The sequence below is a fragment of the Neomonachus schauinslandi genome, chromosome 3 (genome assembly GCF_002201575.2).
Source record: "Neomonachus schauinslandi chromosome 3, ASM220157v2, whole genome shotgun sequence".
In the NCBI taxonomy this organism is placed as follows: domain Eukaryota; kingdom Metazoa; phylum Chordata; class Mammalia; order Carnivora; family Phocidae; genus Neomonachus; species Neomonachus schauinslandi.
Genome location: NC_058405.1, coordinates 157420403 through 157445213, shown reverse-complemented (window position 1 = coordinate 157445213; position 24811 = coordinate 157420403). Strand labels below are relative to the sequence as shown.

General features: G+C 38.4%; 1 protein-coding gene across 1 annotated transcript in view; it reads left to right on the top strand.

Moving 5' to 3' along the window:
• Positions 1-24503, top strand: part of SATB2 (SATB homeobox 2) — a 180964-nt gene extending 156461 nt beyond the window's left edge. The window contains 2 exon segments of the mRNA XM_021703069.1: positions 24041-24082; positions 24084-24503. Of these exon segments, the coding sequence (XP_021558744.1) occupies positions 24041-24082; positions 24084-24503 (462 nt within the window).
• Positions 24504-24811: the final 308 nt, after the last annotated feature.

Here is a 24811-nt window from a genome sequence, read left to right as displayed (position 1 = left end):
CTATGTAGTGATATGTTGAGCAAAGATGTGAAATTCACTAAGATCTTAGCACACTCTTTAATGGGTCCTCCATATTGCAAATGATAATGGGTGGTTTTCATGTAAGTGACTCAGTTCCTGGTATCACTACCTGCACTTCTATCTCTTTCCCTCATATGCAAGTAAACAAGAATGCAAGTATAGATGAATAGTGTCATTGTAGAAGGAACGTAGAATCAACTCTAATTTACCAAAAGCAAAACAAAAGACAAAAAGTAAAACACTTGCAAATTTTGCTATTGATGGTGACAAATTATTTGAAGTGCAGGTCACAACAGATGCATAAATGATGGTTCTGTGATTGAAAGACACAGGGCTAAGGACTTGATAAAAAGTACAACCATTTGATTTTAATTTTGGAAAATTGTGATGTTTTGCTTACATAATGGTTGAAACAAACATAAATACTTTTTTTGAAAGGAAGGCCTCTGGTTATAATTTTTTTTTAAGATTTTATTTATTTATTTATTTATTTAATTTATTTATTTGGCAGAGAGAGAGCAGGAGAGCACAAGCAGTGGGAGCAGCAGAGAGAGAGGGAGAAACAGGCCCCCTGTCGAGCAGGGAGCCCGATGCGGGGCTCAATCCCAGGACCCTGGGATCATGACCTGAGCCGAAGACAGTCACTTAACCAACTGAGCCACCCAGGCGCCCCTGATTATAATTTTTTAAAAACACATTTAAAATAGATGATTGGGATTTGCTTAAATCCAAGTGTAGTATGACGTAAAAGGTTCTCAAATACTTAAAATTTTACTGTATGTGTTTGTTACCACCCCCTTCCGCCTCAAGACTTTCTGGTCACTATTTCAGGAGTTAGAACATCTTGCAAAGAATAAACTACTACTTTATTTTTTTATTTTTTAAAAAGATTTTGTTTATTTATTTGACAGAGAGAGAGGGAACACAAGCAGGGGGAGTGGGAGAGGGAGAAGCAGGCCTCCCGCTGAGCAGGGAGCCCGATGCGGGGCTCGATCCCAGGACCCTGGGATCATGACCCGAGCCGAAGGCAGACGCTTAACGACTGAGCCACCTAGGTGTCCCTAAACTACTACTTTCTATCTCTATTTTTAAACAACCATTCTGATAAAATAAGAAAAAAGAAGATATGGTAAAGAAAAGGGCCCCAAAAGTGACATAGACGCTAGTCACTAGGACTGAGCATGTGACTTTGGATGATGGGTTTTATCCCTTAGTTTCCTTCTACTGTTTTGTAAACTGTTACAACATGGGTTAGATGATCTCAAAGACTCTTTCTATCTGAAACACTCATTCTGTGAGTTGGTTTATCTATTTCTGATTCCTGTTTTGAGTATTTTAATGAAAATGTAAAAAACAAACAAAAGCAAAACCACATTGCTTCTGGGAGGTTCACATGGATTTTGGGGAAACAAATCAGCAACAAAAGAACAGATGATGCACACCTTGTATCGGCTCAGAAAGATCCAGTTGATTTTCTTATGATTCATAGTTATGACAATTGCAAGAGAAAGCCAGCCACTGAATTTTAAACTATTGTAACCAAACCTACCTACTGTGGCTTCTCAGCTGTTTCTGTTTAGTGTGGAAATCTAATGTGGCTGAAAACTACCGCTGATTTTTATTAAGTTGAAGTCTGGAACTTCCCCTTGTAATGATAGAAAAGCACACTTTCAATTAAAGGAAAACTGCCAAAGTTCTGAAATTCATTTATTTTATTATTACTCAGTTTAACCCTAGAAATGGGAGATCAAGCAAACTGGGTAGATTTGACAGTTCTAAGGTCATAAGTTCAATTTCCTCACAAGTTGTTTCTAGATCCAATTCACTGCAAGTCATATAACCCTTCACCTTTTGATATGGAATCTTTTATCGAATTGTGTATCACATGAGGGTCATTCTAATCACTTTGGGGCGAGGAAAATGACAGGTAAGTCAGGCCAGGCAAAGGAATTCCAGTGAGCAAGTCTGGGAGGCAGAGGCGGATGGGTATCACTTTCTATAGCAGACTCAGGGTGCGCTGGAGTAAACTTAAACTGGCTAGCAGGCACTGATTGTTAAATTTTCAGGAATTTTGAGAGGCAGTTGTTATACCCTTAGTAGAATGGAACTGGCCATGGTGGGATTATTCACACTACGAAAATTGGCAAATGATCCAATTGGGGTTTTTTTCTCTAGAGAGCCAGTTGCTACACATTTACCAGGCACAAAACGGAAAAGACTCCAGTTTAACTTTTTTTTTTTTTATAAAGCCCTGTGGCTATCCATATATTTATTTTTCATAAAGACATGCCAAAAACCATTGTGTGAAAGAAAGGTGTTTCCAGAACTGAATGGCTTTTGGTAGTATACAGCTCACTTAATCACCCAGATATAGAAAACAGTTTATTTAAGCAGTCATTGTTTCTACTCTTTCCCCTTCATACTCTCCTTTAGTTTAAATTTATGTTTTTGCATTCAAGGAAGTTTGTATTTCTTTGTGTATATAATATTCAGGGCTAACTAGAGTATCTGGTTAGACTCATTTTGCAGAATCAGAACCATGTAGAATGATGAGTTCCTAGTCTGATTTCGTAGTGCTGAACACCCAACAGGTTTGAGGTAGAAAAAAGGACAAGTTACTTTAACATAGTTACTTTCTAAGATCTGATAAACTGAATCCTTTATTTCACAATGAGAAGTCACTTGTTTTTTAAAAGGTACCCTAATCTTAGGGAGCTAAAATCTATGATGTGAATTCCTAAAGAAATATATTGGCTATGGAAAGATCTTCTTATTTCTGTTGTAATCTAAATGAACGGAATATACTATAAAGTGAGCACATACATGTAAGTACAATATGTAAATGCAGATGATATTTTAAATACGGTTTTCCTCATTCCAGTTTTTGGACAATTCATGTCAGCAGTATACTCAAAAGTATGGTAATGGAAGAGTAGAAAGGGATTATGGTGACAAATGTCAACCATTTCTATGTAAGGCATGATTTAAGGATATCCTTCTGAGAGAAATCCTCATTTGAGTTTGTGCATGGGACACGAAAGCCTCCCAAAAAGGTAGAGCTAAAATAGTTAAATGGGTGTGCTGTACGTTAATGCAATCACTTACTTAGTAATGAAAGGAGGGAAGCAAATTGATGAATTCTTTGGCTTGTAAAACATAATCTGGATCAAATGCACCGATATGTTCTATCAGTTGATGATTCTTTCATATATCTTCATATTAGAACCACTGATGTACCAGGGGAGAAGAAGTTTTCTTGTCATTTTATTTGCAGTTGCTTTCGAGCTCCTAGAACAAACATATTAGAGATGGCATGCTGTGCTTGGATGATCTCTACATACTTGTGTGTATGAAGCAGGGTTGTACAGGACACTGTGAACATGTACGAGCATCTGTGCTCTGTGTTGCCATTACTCACATATAGAATGTGTATGGAATCAGTTCCTATTTTATGTCATATTCATCTGCATTTGCAGCATTTCAAAGACTAGTCTGAAACATCTTGGCACAGATGGGAAAAGCAGAGTTTCTTTATAAGCTCCAGAACTACAAAGACACAGATCTAACATATGATATTAATAAATAGCTTGAATTGGGGGGGGCGGGGATTAAAAATCAGATTATTTATTTAGAAAGTTGAAAGTCTTCATTTGTGATCATTACTCTGCTCTTGAAAGGAAATAGGTGCTGGGTTTTTTGTTTTGTTTTTTTCTTCCATCCTCACGTTTCCCTTCTCCCCCTTCCTCATGTTTTGAATTAAAATCTAAGGACGGACTGAAAGAGTGTATATATAACTGCAAGAAGGATGTGGTAAATCATGGCAGTGGTTTGTGATCTCACAGACATGTTGGTGTCAGGAACTAAAGACCAAAGGCGAATCCTCAGCTTCCAATGGATTTACTTGAAATCCCTCACCCTTGTAGCATATCATGGATAATAGCATATCATGGATAATTACATTTTTACAAACGGTAGAGAAAATCATTTTGACACACACAGTATTTTCCAGCCAGACCAGCTTTCCAATCTTGTACAGCTTTCATGCATTAAGGCTCATATTTTCTTTGTTTAGTTTTAAAATATTATCATTAATAATAGGTTTGTTCTGTGGTCAGCCTCTGAATAGAAGACACTGAGGAAGACCCCTTTTTCCCTATTGCCCCAAGTCAAACATTTGATACCTTTTCCTTTGTAGAAGTTTGTGCTACTCATGTTTTTCATTAAGAAAGTTATGGCAACCAAATTTTCATGGAGATTTTTAGGAGCTTTGGTCATTTTTCAGCTTATAGCTATGTGTAATAGAATGAATTATGTTTAGTGGCAAATCACTGAAAAGAAAAAAAAAAAAACAGAAAAAAGTCATAGAAGAAATACTGTCATCGATTTCTTTGGCACTGTTATGCAGTGGAGTGAATTCTGACTGGATAAACCTGGAAAACGTCGTCCGCATTAGCCGTTCAGCTGCATCAGAATTCCAGAGAAGGGAAAAAATTGGGGGACAATATTTTCTTAACCCTTTCCGATCAAATGTGGTATTTAATTTTGAAAATGAAATTAATTCCCCCGAGGCCTTTGAAACTTTAATAATACACAATAAATAAAATCATATCTAATAACTCAATGGTTTCATCTGGCACCATCATCATCTCCTAGATGTACTGCAACTGCGGAAACATAAATACTTGCAGGCCTCGAGCGCCCAGTTTCTATTTGCTAAATAAACTTGGCTTGCTTTAAATTCCTCTGTGTGCAGTCATTAATACAATCCACTTTGACAGCATTTAATTAAAGTGCTTTTCTCTATTAAATTCATTAAAAGTCCCCCCCCCGCCCCACCGCCCGCATGTATAACTGCTTTCCAGATGCTGAGTGGCAGGGACCTATGAGCCTCACTTTAAATAACTTCTCATTTCTCTTTGTAAAGTGTTTATTACATTCAATTTAGAAACTGTTAAATATGGCTTAGAAAGAAAGTCGGATTCTAGGACATGTTCGCCATCCCTTTAGCAATTCTTTGAAAAACAAATGTTAGTTTAACTCATCTGAATAAGCATTTATTATCTGAATATTTTTCTTATAGTCTGTCAACACTCCTAGGCATTTAAGCTGAGAGGTAATAAAGATATGATTTTTCTGTCAGGGTTGGGGAATTTGCATTAGTTCTAAGCAGGGTACTTGGCTTGAATATCTTTGCCTGCAGATTCAGGGGGAGTACGCGTAACACTCCAGTATTAATAGATTATTGACAGTTTAATGTCTTGGCACCTACTTAGCCCATGCAGTATAATAACCAAGAAGCTGTCTGATATGAAAGCAGTCAATAGCATTTTCAATCAAAACCTTTCAGTTAATTGCTGGTTGACCTTAGAGATTTCCTTTAGGCAATGCCGTCTGTAGTTTAGACCAAAAGGACCATATTGATTTGTAGAGTTTATCCAGAGATGATTGTTTAATACCCATTGCTGCAGTATATGCGGTAAATTTTGCCTTTTCTGTGTCTACCAAATGAATTGTCTTTTTGGCAGTGCTTTTCACAAATGTTCCCTTTACCAGCTCCACTTTGAAAATACCTCATTAAATCTGTTCTCTTCTCAGAAATAGAAAGTTGGGAATCTTGAGGGAACACATGATCAAGTGTTTTAATGCGGTAATAGAATTTTCATACAATTTTTTGTTCAGTCTGGCATTACAGTTCCAGCAGAGAGCCTGACAGAGCTAACGGCGGTCCTTTCAGTAAGGGTGGTCCTGTAAAACCTCGTACACACACAGCACCTGACAACACAAACATTCTCTAATGCCGCATGCTTGTTGGTCTCCGTCAGTGCCAGTGTGCTAGCTTCTGCTTAGCATCTAGATTTTCTGTACTTCCATGATTTCTTTAGTTTTAGTTGAATATTTTTAAAAACAAATTTTAACAAAATCTAAATGAGCTACTTCCATGATTTGTTTAGTTTTAGTTGAATGTTTTTTAAAACAAACTTTAACAAAATCTAAGTGAGCTACCAAGGCAGGTAGGAAACAGCAAAGGCAGTGCCTGGTCCTAACTTTAAACCATTTTGCCTTACTTTGGATTGTGTGGTGTTAGAACTACAGAGACTGAATCAAAGTGGGGACAAAAATATAGATTTTGAATTAACTTTGTTACTTTTCTTTGTTGGTGGGTTCTTCACATGTGGGTTGATATCATTCATTATACTCCAAAGATAATCATTTTTGGTGTTTAATATTTGTTTTAGAAAAGACCTCTAGTGCTTTCCGTAGCATTTTGTAGATAGGCAACAGTCTTTCACATTTCTCGGTTGGGAGCCATTTTGTCTCAGGCTTTTCTTAGGATACAGATGATCCATTTTAAAGCAAATATATCTAGTTTTTGTATATTCTTTTTTAAAGGTTCCCTTTCTTTGTCTTATATGGATTCTGTCATTGTTATTTGCTGTTTTGCTATTTTGTCTCCAGCAACTTTTTTTTGTCAGAGAAACTGCTGTAGGCCTTTTGAGCTCTGTTGAGAGTAGAAATATTTCTACAGACTGGGGAGGGGGGGAGTGAAGCAAACTGATGAATGTATCAGTTTTTATCCCTGAGAATAGTAACCCCCTAAAGGTATATCTCTGAACGCCAGCCGATGTGGGGGGAAATTGAAGAACTGCGTGAGCCCCTGTGTGGTATTGTTAGCCATGCAAAGTGTATATGTGAATTTAACGTGTTACTACAAACTGTTGTAATTCAAATCTTGCCAGTAATAAGTGTATTTTGTAATGAGCACGTATGTGAACTCACCTCTTCTCCCCTTAGAGCTGTTAGATGTGTTCTAAATTTTAAGAAGACTTTTGGTTTGTAGCATATGGCTACTACCAATACAGAAGAATTCTGGAAATTTTAGGATAAACTGCTCACTAGAAACATAGTACCTGAACCCTGTGCTGTGTGGAGATGAATGTAACACAGAATCTACCCCTAAGGAGCACACAGATTCATGGAGAAACAGGTATGAGGACAGGTGACTGCAATATAGTATGTAAGTACAGAGACAGAAAAGCGTAGAAGTGGGACATGTTTGCCCATAACCTGGTGAGCAGGAGGACCCAGAAGGCTTCCGGGAAGTAGTGCCGCTTACAGAATTCCTCATTAGAGGAGCTTTCTGGGTAAAGGAGACAGCAGAAGTGAGGGCGCAGAGGTCAGAGGGACAAAACAGCATGAGGGTGGGCTCCAGCTTTAGAGCACTGCCCAAAAGGCAGGGGTTGAAGAACAAGGACAGGAACAGGGACAAAAGCTACAGTCAGGTCTCAGGGCCTTCTTGGATATGCGAGAGACCTTGACCCATCTTAAGGCCACTGAAGGCCTTTGGCAAGATGCTCTGTCGGCCATGGCAGGAGGCCTGTTGGGAGGAAGTTGTAGTAATTCAGACAAGAGAGATTATCAAGGACAGAATAACAGTAATGGGGTACATAGGGAAAAGGGAAAAATTAATCCAAGGACTGTTTAAGAGCAGTAATCAGCAGCACATGGGATTGACTAGATGTGGAGTTTCAGATGAGGGGGAAGAGTCAGCAAGAACTCTCAGATTGTGGCTGGGGCAAGTTGGGTTGAGGAGGTCTCAGGGCACCAGCTGAGAGCATTAATGATTAATTCCCTGTTAATGTTATTTGTAAGTATGTTTTGTACTGAGTTTTCAGCTATTAAAGTAAGCCCCCCCCCCAAGCAAATTCATATTTGAAAGTATAATGACTTGACAGTTCTAGTGTCTAAAGACCTACACAGGGTAAGCAAATAGGCTTGAAAGGCCAAGGCGATGTGGTACAGAGGGTAAGGATGCTGCGTGACTGGCCTCCTGGAAATAGAATGGTTCATCCACAGCCCGGAGACTGGAATCTTTCTTGTGGGAAAAGGAATTGCCGATCTAGTTGCTTCACCCCTGGGAATTAGGAACTGAGATTTTTCTTCCCAGTGACCATCCTTGGTGCTCTGGGAGCAGCTTTATTTTTTTGAGGAAACCACTGTCTAAATAACAGTGCCTGGTCTTGTCTGCTTTCCACCTCTCACCCCGTGTACTTACCACAGAGCTCAGAAGCAAAGGTTTCCCCCTACTTGGTTTCAGTTAGGAAGATCATTCATGTGGAGGATGTAAAACCAGTGTCTGCATAATGAATTACAAGTGGTTTAGAATTTAAAAGGGTACTCTAGAATTAACCTTTGGGGAGTTTTACCTCACATCATTTAATTTTTCCATATTCTTTTTCTCTTGAAAGAAGATAATACCGAAGAAATCCAGTCTCAGATGAAATTAAATGAAGTTGAAAACTAACGGTTGTGTTTGATAAGCTCTCACTTGACACCTTTTCATTGGTAAACCACAAGGAATCTTCCCTAGAGATCTGTGGCCTTTACCTCACAGTCTGAGGAGAAAACCCCTCTTTGATCATCTGACTTTGTTTACCCAGTTTGGACTTTAGGGTATAATAAACCATAATATGTCAGTGGTGTGGTAATGCTAGATATTTTGTCTTTTACCAGAATGGTTGATTATAATGCACTGCTTAAGATTTGCTTTCTATAAAAGGAATATTTGTACTTTTATGTGTTTGATTCACACAGTACAGTTTTCTCTAGTCCTGTTATTAAGTGGTTACATCCAGAAAGCGAAAAATATGCTGAGGTAGTATTTTATTGGCGAACATCTAATATTTTCACTAACCATAACTGTCAGATTGTTCTGACTTCTGAGTGCCCCAACTGTAAAAATTATACAGAAAATGTGGCCTATCATGGGATTCTGAAGAGCCCATGTGAGGCCTCAAGCACATGGATTACCTTCTCTCTTCTTTCTCCCCCCAAGTAAAGAATGTAATCCGTACACCCTTTCTCCATAAGTAATTTAAACCCTCTTCTTTAAGGAACTTGGAAAACAGCATAACTGCAGTGTCACTAATTGTGTTAACACATAAATGCCATCACAACTATGGGGATTTTTTTTATCTTGGCTGAACTTTATCAGGAAGAGTATCTCTTTTTTATACCAGCAAATTTTGACAAGCTTGGGTATATGCTTTTAAAAATGGTACACAAAGACAGAAAAAGGAAAAATCCCTTTATAACCCACTCAAAATTAACATTTAGGAGAGGAACTTCTCCATAATGTATTCTAATTTATCCTAACTTCTTTGTCTTCACTTTCATCTCTACACTTGAAACATTGAATAGTATCCTCTGCCATTCTTAGTGTCATTTTTATATTTTAACTAGATGTTCATTCACACGAACATGAATTTGTGTTAAAACTTACATTTAAACAGAACATATTTTTGTATTTTTCTCCATTTGCCAGCTAAGAGCAGTAAGCATGTTAGTTACATGTTAGTCTCACAGGTGTGTGATTTGGGGGTCAGAGCTCAATCTCACATATTCATTTCCTCCTCTGACAAATAAATGCAGTGGCAGCTGTTGGCACCATGAGATTCGTTCGTTGTTGTTTCTAAGAAACAAGAAGTCCAAATGATAGGAAGCGTTTGATGATATCCTAATTATAGGATTTAAATAATTATAGAAATTTGACATAGGACTACCAAGTCACATTAGATCATCTGTGTGTAAATCGGGGAGAGTAAGGGTTTATTTCACTGCTTTGGAAATGGCTTGAATTCACTCTCTTGAATTCACCTTAGGAATCATTACGAGTCTTCATTGACACAGTCCTTGGCTGGCCACATGATGTCTGTTCTTGCAAAATGTATCTGTTCTTTACCTCCATTTAACATGTTTTCACTTAAAAGGAATCAAAACTCTGCTCTGGTTAAACCTAGTAGTTGCTGTATTCTTTTCTTTTAAGCTTACCTTGAATTTCTGTTAAAAACTCAAGTTTCAAATCTCACTGGGTCATGTATTACTGGCATTTGATGAAGTTATTTTCATTTGGGCCACATTTTACTTCACCTGAGACTGACTTAGTTAACTGGATTAACTGTTTCAGAATTCTAATGGATTGTTCTTCTTTTGAACCCTTTGCACGTCCTTTTCTCTTGGCCTTTTGTCATTGATGAGGTATTATGAACTTCTAGGTTGGTTCTTTAATACCACCATGAATTTCTGGTATTCAAGTCATCCTAACCTTCTACCCTTTTCATTTAGTTACCGTGGTGTCTTTAAGGTGACTTAAGAGCTTTTCTTTCATTCATGCTAGTGCAAAAGCCACTCTTTTCTTGATTATACCCATGAGACAAATCATGTGTTCATTTAAAAATCAGAATCCCAGAGGTAAGTGCCAGATCTGGTCATGTCCATCTTACTCTTATCTCATTTTAGTTCAGATATAAGGTCTCTAAAGACACTTTGATGATACCCATACCTTGAATCTGGTCTTCAAAAGATAGGCCTTCTCTGTGAATTTTTCGGCTAAGCTTTGTGATTTGAGAAGACATTGTTGAAAGGCAGTGGAGGTGTATGGGAACGGAGAGGAAATGAAAGCTCATGGGGGTCAGGCAAATGATATTGGGGTGGGTGGGCTGGGAGGTAGTTTCTCCCAGGCAGAAGGACACATGGTTGTGGCCTGGACCATCCTGAAGAGTTTGTTCTTCCTGGATTCTCTCATGGATTATGTCTGTCACATTTGTGGAATGGTTTTGGTCATGTTAGGCCCTTGATGGTCAAATAAATTAATTTAACAGATGATGCTGATGGAGGGAAAGGTCTGATTGCCATTAGGTTCAATATATGTACATGTTTTACCTTTCTTAGATTCTGACAGGAGAGATGATTGTTTTTTATGTGGCATGGTATCTGTTTGAATGAGATACAGTCATCTTGACATCTTGAGCCTGCTTAATTTACTGTCTGTCAGCTCATCTCCTTATATTGAAAAAGCAGCTCGCCCAGCCACCTCTGCAGTATTTGCAGATTCTGGCCACTCCCAATAGTTGGATTAATGACTGCAACATTCTTTTTTTTTTCTTTTTTGCCCTCCAAACCATACCAAAGTTGTTGGTATAGTTGTTCTCAATTTGTTACCAAAAAGGAAATGATATAAGCCAAAGGCTGTTTTAAGAACTATGCTTCCTCCATCCCCTAAGTTTATTTTAACAGATTATTGTGTCACAGTGTTTTTATGCTTTTATCTTTGACCAAAGTATTTATTTTGAGAAACAATTATTAAACTGCATTAAAAACATACACGATGTTCCAATACCATCTTGGTTACAATATTAAAGGAAATTCAGACTAAGGCTGGATGAAATTGAACACATATTTCCATGTCAGACTTCCTGCCATTTTGCTTGTTTGTATTGATTTCTCCTGACATGCTCTTCTTTTACTGAGCACCACTTTTTTTTTAAATTTTTTTCTTATTCTCTCTCTCTCTCTGTTTTTTTTTTTTTTTCCTTTTAAATCACCTTCGTAGAGCTATATGTGCTAAGAGCAATTGTAAAAGGAGACCAACTTATATTAAACCTGCCTGGAGTCAAAATGTAATCTAACACCTGTAGTCTGCAATTTGTCATCACTTCATGGATACTTGTTTTTTTTGTTTTCTTTCTTTTTTTTTTTTTTTAATAACAGATTTCCTGAGTTTTGACCTTAGGATACTGTATAATCCAAAAAAAGCAACAAAACTAAACCATGGTTTTTAATAAGTCTTATAGTAGTGTTAGGATGTGAAATTATGACCGTTTAAGAGTCAACTCAAGTAACATCATTTGAAGTTAGAAATAGTGCTGAGTTGTATATCTAAGAGAATGTTTTGCCTGCGAAAATGTTTTTGAGGGATAAATTCAAGAGACAAATCATAACGCACGTGTAATTTCTCTTACACCCATTCTCTAAGACCTTCCTTGGTGACTTGGCAGAAGTAAGGATGTTTTTAACTGAAGGGGACATTCTGCGTTTTATATTAAATGTTTTGTTTTCATTAGGAGAAAAACAGGGTTATCTTTTGAGTGTGATTCATGTAGTAGAGAGTTTTCAAACTTTTTGGTCTCACTATCCCCTTTCACTCCTACTATTGAGGACTCCAGTAATAATGTGTCTATCAATTTTTGCCACATTAGAAATTAATTCTGAGAAAGTTTTAAATGTTTATTAATTTAAAAAATAATTGTAAATAATATGCGTAAATGTTACATCTTTATGAAAAATAACTGTATTTCCAAAACAAAAAAAAAAGGAAAGAGTACCATTGTTTTGCAAATATTTTAAATGTTTGGCTTAATGGATGAGAACTGGATTCTCATAATCGCTTCTGCATTTAATATGATACAATATGTGGCTTGGTTTGGAGTAAAAGAAAATCAAGCCTCACACAGACAAATGATTAGAAAGGGGAGGAGTGTTTTAATAGCCTTTCCAGGTAATTGTGATATTTTTCTTTGTTACTACAGGAGAACCTTGCAAATGGTAGTTTCATAAAAGTTAGTTGCAAAGTGGAATCTAAAGTCATACTGATAAACTTGCATACTTTATAACTCATTGGTCTGCCTTGCACTTTGAATGGATCTTTTACCTAGACATAATTACGTAATACCACGCATTGGTCGTTTGGAGAATATTGATTTACTGAGTGATGTGGATCTTCCAAATGTTAACACATTTCATTGTATGACTTTATTTAGTCATTTATTCATTTATTTATTTATTTAATTTATTTATTCATTATTTTAAAGATTAATTTACTTGAGAGAGAGAAAGAGGGAGTACAAGCGGGGGGAAGGGCAGAGGGGGAGAGAGAGAGAGAATCTCAAGCAAACTCCCCACTGAGCACAGAGCCTGATGCAGGGCTCAATCTCAGGACCCTGAGGTCTTGACCCAAGCTGAAATCAAGAGTCGGACACTCAACCAACTGAGCCACCCAGGCACCCCCATTGTATGACATATATAAAAATTTTTGTTAAATTACTGCCACTATCATCAGGAGAGTCTTTAAGTATTGGGGAGCTGTTAAGCATATAGCAGCAGCTACATGTTTTCCAAAATTTTAGTTTTCGCTTGAAGGGTCAAATTTTATCATTGGCAAAAATACTGTCAGATTATTTTCTTTGAAGTGGCAGGCTCACTTCATTTTTAAGGACATGTCTGTCAGATACCCAAGTCTGAATAACCATTTTTTGTTTGTCTGTTATTTGTTCTTTCAAGTAAAAATGAGATTCCATGACAAAGGTGGCTAGATCAGCTTGCAAATCAGATAGTCACACAAGCACTCTTTCTCATGACCACCATCCTCCTACAGTATTCTATACAAGTTCTTTATGTGCACTTCCCATTTCCTCACAGACTTTTAAAAAGAGGTATACTCAAGGGTTGAGTTTAATATAATTAATAATATATTACTGCATCATCAAGGACATTCCTAAATGGAAGTGGCATTTTTACCATGTGCATATGGCAGTGAAGAATACAGCTACCAGTGCAGTTTGGTGCTATTGACTTAATTTACTTTCACAGGCCAGCAGTTTTCTCACCGTTGCTTTTATACCATTGGTATAAATTTCAGCATGGCCAAAAAGGCAAATAATGCCTTAGTTTTGCCATGAAAATAGTTTTGATGTTCTAGACCTCTTGACAGGGAATCAGGATTTCCCCAGGGGTCCATGGACCACATTTTAAGAACCACTGATAAAGTATGCGTTCCTAAAAGGATCCCAGGCTGTGCGTATAGAAGGTGTCACCTTGAACGGGTCTATGACTATGAGATATAATTCCATGTGACAGATGCTCAAAAGGCAACTTATCTGCGTTAGGGGCCATGTTAAAGAACAAAGATGTATGTAGTATATGAGTTAAAGAAATAGGGACTCTTACTGGTAGACATGCCCGTTTGTAGATCTGCAGATCTTTGGAGTGAGAAGGACAAACAGATCTCTGAAATTGTTGCTAATTTTTATGATAAGCATAACTGAGAGAAAAATACATGAGGCATTATACTACTCATTCTTAAATCCTCCTCTCATTTTTTCATGAGAGTTATTACTTACAGAAGTCTTGCTTATGACGAGAACTCTGCTAAGTACTTAGCATGCATTATCTCACAGAATCTTCATAACACTAGAAGGAAGATTTTACATTAACAAGCTCTGTGGCTCAGAGAAAGTAACTTGCTCAGAATTGCAAGGCTAGTAAGCAGATGTGCTTTTCAGGGTAAGGACTGGTTTCAAAGCCAAAACTCTGTGACCCCAAAACCCCTGCTCACAGCTTATGTACCATGCTATTATAGGGGTTATACAATGCCCTGCGATTTTTAAAAAATAAGAAATGATAAAAAAAAATATCATATTTGCTTTCAGATACCCAGTAGATCTAAGTTCCTATGAGTGACAGTTTATTTACTTTTTAAACATAGTTTTGCCAAAATGTAATAATAACAAGAAAAATAATAACAAGTTATGTAAAACAAGAATAATAACTGGTCTGAAAATAAAGGAGAAAGAATATGGAATTAATCCAGTAGAGCAGAACAAAGACATACTGACCACTTACCATGTGCCAGACATATGGTGTGCCAATATGTAGCTCGCAGTCCGATAAGTGAGATCGATATATAGTGGTTACATTAATATTTATATTAATTAGCAATCATTAATGCTAAGTTCTTCCCACTGAATTTTGAGCCAAAATTAATTGTCTTAAATGCTGATTTTGGGGAGAAGGGAATATTAGGGGTAGAGCTAGATTAATATCTCAGTTACATGATACTTTATATATAGTATATTTTAAAATAGCACCATTCACTCATTTATTTATTGAACAAATTCTAATCAAGTTATGCACAGGGGCTTTTCAAGTGTTCCAACCAATTGTTCTCATTGCCTGGTAAATATATTTTCTCAGGACTTTTAGTGGAAGAATGCTTTCCTTTTTTGGATCAACTATTTTACATTCTGTTGTCATAGATGAGGTAAATTAAACAAGTAAAAAAAATTCCAGGGGCGCCTGGGTGGCTCAGTTGGTTAGGCGACTGCCTTGGGCTCAGGTTATGATCCTGGAGTCCTGGGATCAAGTCCCACGTCGGGCTCCCTGCTCAGCAGGGAGTCTGTTTCTCCCTCTGACCCTCCCCCCTCTCATGCTCTCTCTATCTCATTCTCTCTCGCAAATAAATAAATAAAATTTAAAAATAATAATAATAAAAAAAATAATTCCAGTATTAACGCAAAATAAATGCAGACAAAAGTCCTCTTGTCTGTGTTCTCCTCTCTACTGATGAGCGTCACCATTTAGGACCTGAAGCTCTGGGCGAAGCCCTGGGCGAAGCTCAGTCCTCTCTGGGTAAGGCTTGTCACAGAGATAGGGATGCATCCACCTGGGAAACTTTTGTTTTAACCTATTACCACACTGGATCAGCTACCTTCTACAGTCACCTTTCTAATAATTTCTCATTTTCTCTATATAAAAAAGACCACAAAGTCTTGGCTTATTATAAGTAATCCAGTTCACCCCATAATGATACAGTGAATTATATACTTTCCTGAACTTAATCATTCAAGATCTCACTTCCTTCCCTGCAGGCAAAAACCATTATATTTTACACATGGCTCCCAGCTGGTTTTCATTGAGGCCTTCAAAATCTATTTGAACACTGAGAGGTTTAAGAAGAGCTGCTTTATCTTTCTTAGCTGACTTTTGTCATGGTACCATTTTGTCCTTGTGTTTTCAAAATTTCCAGTTTTGAAGGCAGAGAAACAACATGGGCCCATATTATGGTTGTGCTTTGTCACCGGGCAAGGAAGTTTGGGTTTTATGTTGAAGTTGATGTCTCTTTTAAATATATTTACAACTTTTATTTCTTCATCACTATCTTTATGTTCATTTGTATATGTGTGTATCATATTTCAGCCCAAAGAGATTTCAGCAAGTAAATAAGGAACTGAATTAGACTTTTAACTTTCTATTTATGTATATCCTATCCATAACTTATTCAACATTTAATTGTTGGTGATAGGACTACTTATTAGAAAGCTTTGTAAATTAATAGGTCCAATTACAATAGACACTCCATAAATATTTGATAAACCGACACTTTTTTTTTTTACTCCTTTAACCTAGGGTTGATTGTCTTCAACATAATTCCTTTCAGACATGATAAGCACCTCTGATGAAGAAGGCAGCCATCAATTAAATGTAAATTAACTGTTCTCTTGAGGATGCATTCTTCTGGTTGTTGTTAAGATAGTGTTGCTATTTGGGATGCTCTGTTGAAAGTCCAATAATATATTGGGAGCTGAGTTTTTCCTACTTAGTATGTGACTATATGACTGCCTCTCTTCTCTCTAGTAATAGTGGCGGTTTCAAGCCCTACTATATTTCTGGCTAAATCAGATTATGATAGCAGTTCATTGTGAGGGTTTTCCATCACCTTGACAGAGAATGCCAGTACCCTATGTACTCTGGCCCTGGCGACCTCACAGTTGTCATTTCTCTCTGGCATAGGGCTGTTCAACACTACTTTCTTGTGATGGTGAAAATGTCCTGTCCAATATGGTGTTGCACAATGCTACAATCAAGCACACAAAATGTGGCTCATAGGACTGAGGAACTGAGTCTTGTTTTGTTTTGCTTTTAGTTTTAATTAATCTAACAAAATGTAAATAGCCACATGTGGCTAGTGGCTATTATACTGGGTGGTGCAGCTCTAACGTGCTGCCTTGCTTGATGTTCTTCAAATATATCAAATATATTCCTCCCTACTGTGCTTTTGCTTACTGTTTCCTTTGCCTGGAATGCTCTTCTTCATAGCTTGTTCCTCACTTCCTTCAGACCTCTGCTCAAGTGCTGCCTCCTTAAGGAGCCTTCCTTGAGTCTCCATATCTAAAATGACTTCCCCACTCCCCAGTTCTCCTTTTACATTACTCAGTTTTTTGCTTATACTATTTATTACTACTGATATTTCATTTATGGTCTGTCATCTCAAAGTCTAGAGAGTTGGTTCAATTTTCTTGTGTAATCTTGCACTCATAGAAGGCAGGGGAACATAATGCTTAATTAAATGCATGGGATTTAAAATCAGACAGATATGTTTTGGAATACCAGTTCTTCTACTTATAAGCTATGCGGCCCCACACAAATTACCTATACTCTCTCTGAACTCCAGTTTTCTCATCATAAAATAGGGGTAAAAATATCTACCTGCAGGATTACTGTGAAAATAAATAAAATTAAGTAAAATTAACATATTTTTAGCATTTAGGCCAGTTTTCAGCTCATGAACTTTACATGAATGCTACCATCTATTACTACTTCTACTACTACTACCACCGCTATTATTATTGAAGCTATGTAGACATTTCAGTGCTATGAACACTACTTGACATATTGAAAAATTGGCAAGAGAAGTTATGAAATAAAACTCTTTGTAGAAATTATCAGAGATGAATTGTTGACTAATTTAAATTCAGTTGTGATGGAAGAAAAATCTAAACCAAATGGAGCTAGAATGAATGATCAGGCTTCAGTTTGCAAAGGTCAAAAGTGAAGGGATGGATGGCTATCTTTACAGCAGGATATATTCTGTTATTTGGGAAAATCACATGAAGAGAGATGGTAGGCGTTACAAATAGAAAAGGTCAGCTACAGGGCCCATTTTGAAAAAGAGGAAAAAGGATGAGGCTGGAAAGTTTGTGAACTTGGGTAGTTTTTTTTTTACATAAATATCTGGGAAGATGCTCCATTAAACTTAATGTAAAGAAAAATCCCAGAAAACAATAATCTGGTAGTGTTTGAAGAACTCATTAGAAAAGAACATATATCTGTTTCAGAGGTTGGTCTGTGATTCATCAGTCTTACACAATTCACAGCTCTCACCATACATTATATGTTAAAAAAAAAAAAAGAAAGAAAGAAAGGGGAGCCTAGGTGGCTCAGTCGTTAAGCTTCTGCCTTCAGCTCAGGTCATGATCCTGGGGTCCTGGGATCGAGCCCCGCATCAGGCTCCCTGCTCAGCTGGAAGCCTGCTTCTCCCTCTCCCACTCCCCCTGCTTGTGTTCCTGCTCTGGCTCTCTCTCTCTCTCTCTCTGTCAAATAAATAAATAAAATCTTAAAAAAAAAAAGAAAAGAAAAAAGAAGAAGATAGTAGGAAGGGAAAAATGAAGGGGGGGAATCAGAGGGGGAGATGAACCATGAGAGACTATGGACTCTGAGAAACAAACTGAGGGTTCTAGAGGGGAGGGGTGTGGGTGTGGGTTAGTCTGGTGATGGGTATTAAGGAGGGAATGTACTGAATGGGGCACTGGGTGTTATATGCAAACAATGAATCACGGAACACTACATCAAAAACTAATGATGTAATGTATGGTGATTAATATAACATAAAATAAAATTTAAAAAACTGGAAAAAAAACATATATCTTGATTCATTTGGCAGGGCATTTTCTGTCTTGGTTGAAGTAATTGTAAATTTTGTGGTTTAAAAAAAAAAAAATCAGCCAGAAAATAGATGCCTGAATTGTCAAATGAGCTGAGGAATAGGACGACTTATAGGTCCATCCAACAGAAATTAATGGTCTGGCCTCTCACTTAAGTTACTAAGGGCACTTGGTGGGGACAGGAACCAGACTTGATTCATCTAGTTAACCAACAAGGAATTTTGAGCATCTCTGAAAAATTCAAACAGAAAAACTAAAATTCAGTTACGTGGGAATTCAGAAACCTATCCCATGAAGAAGAGGCTAGAAGAGTTGACATTATTTACTCAAGATGTAAGAAAATGAAGAAAAGTTCCGCCATTTAGATGGGAGGATTTTAAGACAGGGTTGTATTGATCGTCCTTTCTCAGAAAGATGGTCTTGTAAGCATTAGGCTCTCCTCGACTTTTGTTCAGAGGACTTACACCACTGGCAGGAAGCACTGCAGGACATTGAGAATTCCTTGATTGTCATAATAATAAACCACTGCAACTGGTTAGTGGGGAAATCTATGCAGTGTTTTCTTTTCATTTTGTTTTGTTTTTTTTCTTTCTTTTCTAAAAATTGTCTAGAGACAATAAACAACTTTCTGCCTGGAGTAATTAGAACATTTTGGAGGGACAGGCACCTGGGTGGCTCAGTCGGTTAAGCGTCTGCCTTGTCAGGTCATGATCTCAGGGTCCTGGGATCGAGTCCTGCATCAGGCTCCCTGCTCAACGGCGAGTCTGCTTCTCCCTCTGTAATCTCTCTTGCTTTTGCTCTTTCTCAAATAAATAAAATCTTTAAAAAAAAGAGAGAGAACACTTTGGAGGGAATGAAGCTAGTTGAGACACAACCTGGGGACGACTCTCGTCTCACGTCTTACGCATATTGTGGTTGAGAGGGAATTACAGCCAGTGGCAGTGTGACTGAAGAACCTCAGGCAGGCCCTTCTGGTAACTTGTAGGCATTTTCACTATAGAGCTGCTCATTTTGTCATTCTCTATTTTGTTATCTTTTTTAAAATTTTTTTATTGTTATGTTAATCCCCATACATTACATCATTAGTTTTAGATGTAGTGTTCCATGATTCATTGTTTGTGCATAACACCCAGTGCTCCATGCAGAACGTGCCCTCCTCAATACCCATCACCAGGCTAACCCATCCTCCCACCTCCCTCCCCTCTAGAACCCTCAGTTTGTTTTTCATAGTCCATCGTCTCTCATGGTTCGTCTACCCCTCCGATTTCCCCCCCCTTCATTCTTCCCCTCCTGCTATCTTGTCATTCTCTATTTTGACTGCTCTCTCCTTATCTGCTTGGAGATGCTCGAAATGTCACTTAAGCTTCTTCCTGTAAATATTGTCATGCCACCCAACTCACAGTACACTATTGTTGGGCCAGCAATAAAACATTTCTCTTTGTAGATAATTTCTATTGCTGTTACTTCTCTGAGAACCATCTCCTGTTCTGTGATGGGTAGTGACATTACTCTTGTCCCTTGGAAACCTACCTTCTCACACTGACAGCTTCTGGTGTTTATAATTTCCAATGTAAAGGGTTTTCCTGGGCTGCTGCCTATTTCCAGGTTATCCTTTTTTTTTTTTTTTTTAAGATTTTATTTATTGGGGCGCCTGGGTGGTTCAGTCGTTAAGCGTCTGCCTTCGGCTCAGGTCATGATCCCGGCGTCCTGGGATCGAGCCCCGCATTGGGCTCCCTGCTCGGCGGGAAGCCTGCTTCTCCCTCTCCCACTCCCCATTTGTGTTCCCTCTCTCGCTGTGTCTCTCTGTCAAATAAATAAATAAAATCTTTAAAAAAAAAAAAAGATTTTATTTATTTATTTGAGAGAGAGAGAGCACGAGCGGGGGGAGGGGCAGAGGGAGAGGGACAAGCAAACTCCCCGCTGAGCAGGGACCCCGATATGGGGCTCGATCCCAGGACCCCGACCGAGATCATGACCTGAGCCAAAGGCAGACGTTTAGCTGACTGAGCCACCCCGGCGTCCTCCAGGTTATTCTTGATCCAAATAGCGCCTTACTGAGGAACCATGAGGACTAAGTAAACCAATGCATGTAAAGTTGTTCGCGCTGCCTGGCCCAGCATAAGTGTCCAGTAAGTGGCAGCTCCCACTGTTCATGGGTGGCTTCCTTGCTTGCGTGTGTTAGCACTGTGAGAGTCTATGAAAGGAGAGGTGAAGCAGGCCAGTTGGTTGGACCTATGAGAAGAACAAACCCTATCATGCAGAAAGATTATAGTAACTTCAAAGTCTAGTTTTGGAAAATCTCTTTAAATCTAACCAGTGCAAAATGGAAAACCCCTAAAGAACCAATCTAATTATTTAACTAAATGGAACCATTATGCTGACTTTTACTACAGAAGGCAAGCATAATTTAGAAAATGGGGCATTTTAATTCTCTTTTGTTTTCCAATTAACGCAATTGCTCTAATAGGAGGTACTCGTGCTTGAGTATATATGTTCTTTGAATACATATTTCATATATACTTTCAGTGTCTCTCTCTCTTTCTCTTTCTCACCAAATAACAGAATCCTCACCTGTTGACATAGTGGTTCCTTTATTGCATTGGTCAGGCTGCCCAGATTATGACCTCAGAGCAAATATCTTTTGCCATCAAAGTGCCCTGAACAGGCCCACAGCACAGCTCTACGTTCCCTTCCGGCTATAATTAGGATGTTGAAGTAACAGAGCGCTCAGTTTTTTGCTGATGCCAGCTTACCACAGCACAGACCACATGAATTTACTTAGTTGAAAGTAGTAAAGAAAATGCCAAGAACATTCATTTTAATTGGTCGACATTATATGGACCTTTAGTGCCACTGTTTTATGGTCCTGTGTTTTAGATTTCTTTCTGCCACCAGCCGTCAGCTTACTATGGTGGATGTTCTTATTCGCATTTGATTATCCTTTTTATTATTATTTTGATTGTTATGTGGTTGCTGATTATTGTTTGAAAACTTTCCTCCTCTTCTGCTTGTTGTTACCTTCCCTAGGTTAACAATTTCATGTGCCCTAATATTTACTAAATTCCATATAAAACACTGACATTTTCACATTGGTAAGGGATTATTTTCTCATCAGATGGTCCCTGAGACTGGAGGAGACGGCAGAATTTTTTTTTTCTTAGATGCTTGCTTTGAAGTTGCTCTTTCATAGCCAAAAAAAGAAAATGGGTCATTGAGTAGTGTGTGGTATTGGTAGTAATGGGGGTGGGAATGGTGATATACCATCGATTGTTTAATGTAAATAGACATGTTTTCTTCTGTACTGATGGGATTGATTTCCCCCTGGGCTCCGGAAAATGTGTAATTTGTTGCTCTAACATGAAAGAGATGGCATAAAATAGGAGAGAATGGTAAAAAGAGAAACGTATGTTTTTTAAAATGTGAACTCAACTATTCTTAAAGGCTCTGGGAGGACCCAGAAAGTTAGGCACTGATCCGAGTATAGGAAATGTGGTCCTTGTCTTTGGAGTTGACATAACGCCTAACTACGGACCGTCACAGTAGCCTTTTAATTATGTACTATTGCTGCTGGTTTTGTAACGTGTGAGTAGTGGCTGAGGCCCCTCTCCAGGATCCAGCAATCCTCTTTCCTCGCCATGAAGCCCATCTCATGTAGGCCTATGACTGGAGCAGGAGCAAGTTGTTAATGACAGTCTTCTCGGTAGAGCTTTCCTTCTTTGGTCAAATTGAAGAGGTTCGTAAATAACTATTAAAATGGGAACTTATTTCATGCAGAGAGACGATGTTGAAGAAGCAGTTATGAAGATCAAGAATAAGCTTGCCAAAGTAGGATCAACTGACAAAACTAAAACAGTTTAGTTACAAGTTTGGTGTCCTTTGTTCAAGGAAAACAATCCAGGGGTTGGGAGAGTATGGTACCTCACAAACAGTGGAGCACCATTTCTGAAGGATTTGGGGCAAGATCAGGTTTTATAGATCATTAGAAGGGGCAACACAAAGAGGGCATGGTTGTCTGGGGTTGCACACCTGACCTTATTTAGAAAGATCAAAGAACAAGAAAATAAGTGTAGAGCCCAGAGTTGGCTTGGTGTTTGGGGATTGGCCGACAGGAAGTACTGTGCTTCTGGTCAAGTGGCACATTTACAGGGACTCAGAAGTTCAGTCTGCTGACGTGGTGCCCCAGGCAAGAGCAGCTCCATGTTGGGTCTAGAAATTTATTTGAACACTAGAGGTTTTTTCTGTTTTGTTTTCATTTTTTAAAAAAGATTTTATTTATTTATTTGACACAGAGAGAGAGACAGCGAGAGAGGGAACACAAGCAGGGGGAGTGGGAGAGGGAGAAGCAGGCCTCCCACCGAGCAGGGAGCCCGATGTGGGGCCGGATGTGGGGCTCAATCCCAGGACCCCGGGATCATGACCTGAGCCAAAGGCAGACACTTAACGACTGAGCCACCCAGGCGCCCCTGTTTTCACTATTTAATGAGTGGGGAATATGCAGAGATAAAAGAGAAGTTTAAGGTAATTATAACAACTAGAAAACCTGAACAATTAAGGATTAAAAAACAAATTAGGGAGTGTGTGCAAAACAGAGTATTAATAGTTTATAGTGATACTGAGGTCCATCTATGTGAGTATAAAATAGTCATTTAAAATTCTTCATTTAAGAAAAATGTTACATCTTTAAGTTAATTTGGAAGTCTTGTATTTTTTTAAAAAACATTATTTAAGGATCAATATCAGGGCTGAAAGAAAATAAATGAAAGTTCTTCCTAATTTTATGAAGTATTGATTTTCTGACTGAAAACCAACTATTTCTCTGTTACACTCTTAAGGGTAATTATGAGGCTGATGGTAATAATTACTATCATTTATTGAATATTTGCCCTAAGCTTGAGGTGGACAAACTATGGCCCATGGCCAAATCTGATCCGCCACCTGTTTTTGTAAATAAAGTTTTATTGGAACACAGCCACCCTCATTTGCTTATCTATTACTTATGGCTGCTTTCACACTACAAAAATAGAGTTGTCATTGCAACAGAGACTGTATGGCCCTGCAAAACCTACAATATTTACTATCTGGCCCTTTACTGAAAAAGTTTGTCAACCTCTGATTTAAGGTAAGCACTATTCTTTGCATACATTATGTTACTTAATTCTTACAACATCTCTAGGAAGTCAGTGTCTTATCTTTCTTCTTTTAGATAATGGAATTGAGGCTTAAAGATGTTATTGCCTTGTACAGGGACACCCAGTTAAGTGGAAGAGTCTGGACTTGGACCCATGAGGTCTGATTGTAGAGCCTGCACTTTCTCACTGAGTCCAGTTTCTTTGCCATTAGGCTTTAGAGAGGTGGCATATCATGCTGGTTAACAGCAGGGAGGGCTCTGGAGCCAGATTGTTTGAATGCAAATGACCTTGGGCAACAAACGTCTTAACTTCTTTGTGCCTCAGAATATAAATGTCAGCACACCTTACTATTATTAACCTCTTGTTTTGTAAATGAGATCCGATCCTAAATCTCCAGAAATTCTTTTAAGTTTGCCAAAGACCTGAATTTACAAATGACAACAGCAGTACTCCAAAGGTAGATAGACCACACATACTTCAGAGAGATAATGGCTTTTGAAAGGTGAAATCCTGAGTCAAATGTTAAATTTTTTTTTTCTTAATTTTAATTATCAGGTCCTTCATAGGCAGCAGTCTCAGCCAGCCAAGGAGAGTTCCCCCCCCCAGAGAAGAAGCTCCTCCCCCACCTCCTCCGACGGAAGACAGTTGTGCCAAAAAGCCCCGGTCTCGCACAAAGATCTCCCTGGAAGCCCTGGGGATCCTCCAAAGCTTTATCCATGATGTGGGCCTGTACCCTGATCAGGAGGCGATCCACACGCTTTCTGCTCAGCTGGATCTCCCCAAACACACCATCATCAAGTTCTTCCAGAACCAGCGGTATCATGTGAAGCATCACGGGAAGCTCAAGGAACACCTGGGTTCCGCGGTGGATGTGGCCGAGTATAAGGACGAGGAGCTGCTGACGGAGTCCGAGGAGAATGACAGCGAGGAAGGCTCTGAGGAGATGTACAAAGTGGAGGCCGAGGAGGAAAATGCGGAAAAAAGCAAGGCCGCGCCTGCTGAAATTGACCAGAGATAATGTGAACTCCTACCAGGCAAAGCAATATATCTATCGGTCCAAGGATTTTCTGTTTTAATTTCTTTAAAAACATTTTTTTTTTGCTTTATTTTATTTTTATCTTTTTTTTTTTGGTCTGTTTTGTTTTTCTTACCTTTTTTGACGTTTCTTTGTTGCACAGGATACACCTATAGACTGAATAAGTTCAGTATTTCCGAATCAGACATCGCCTTGGCAAAGACACTAAAGTGTTACACTTTTGCAATTGACTGGATCATAGTAATTATAATCACAGGAGACTCTGCCTTCATTATCCTTGCACTTATGGA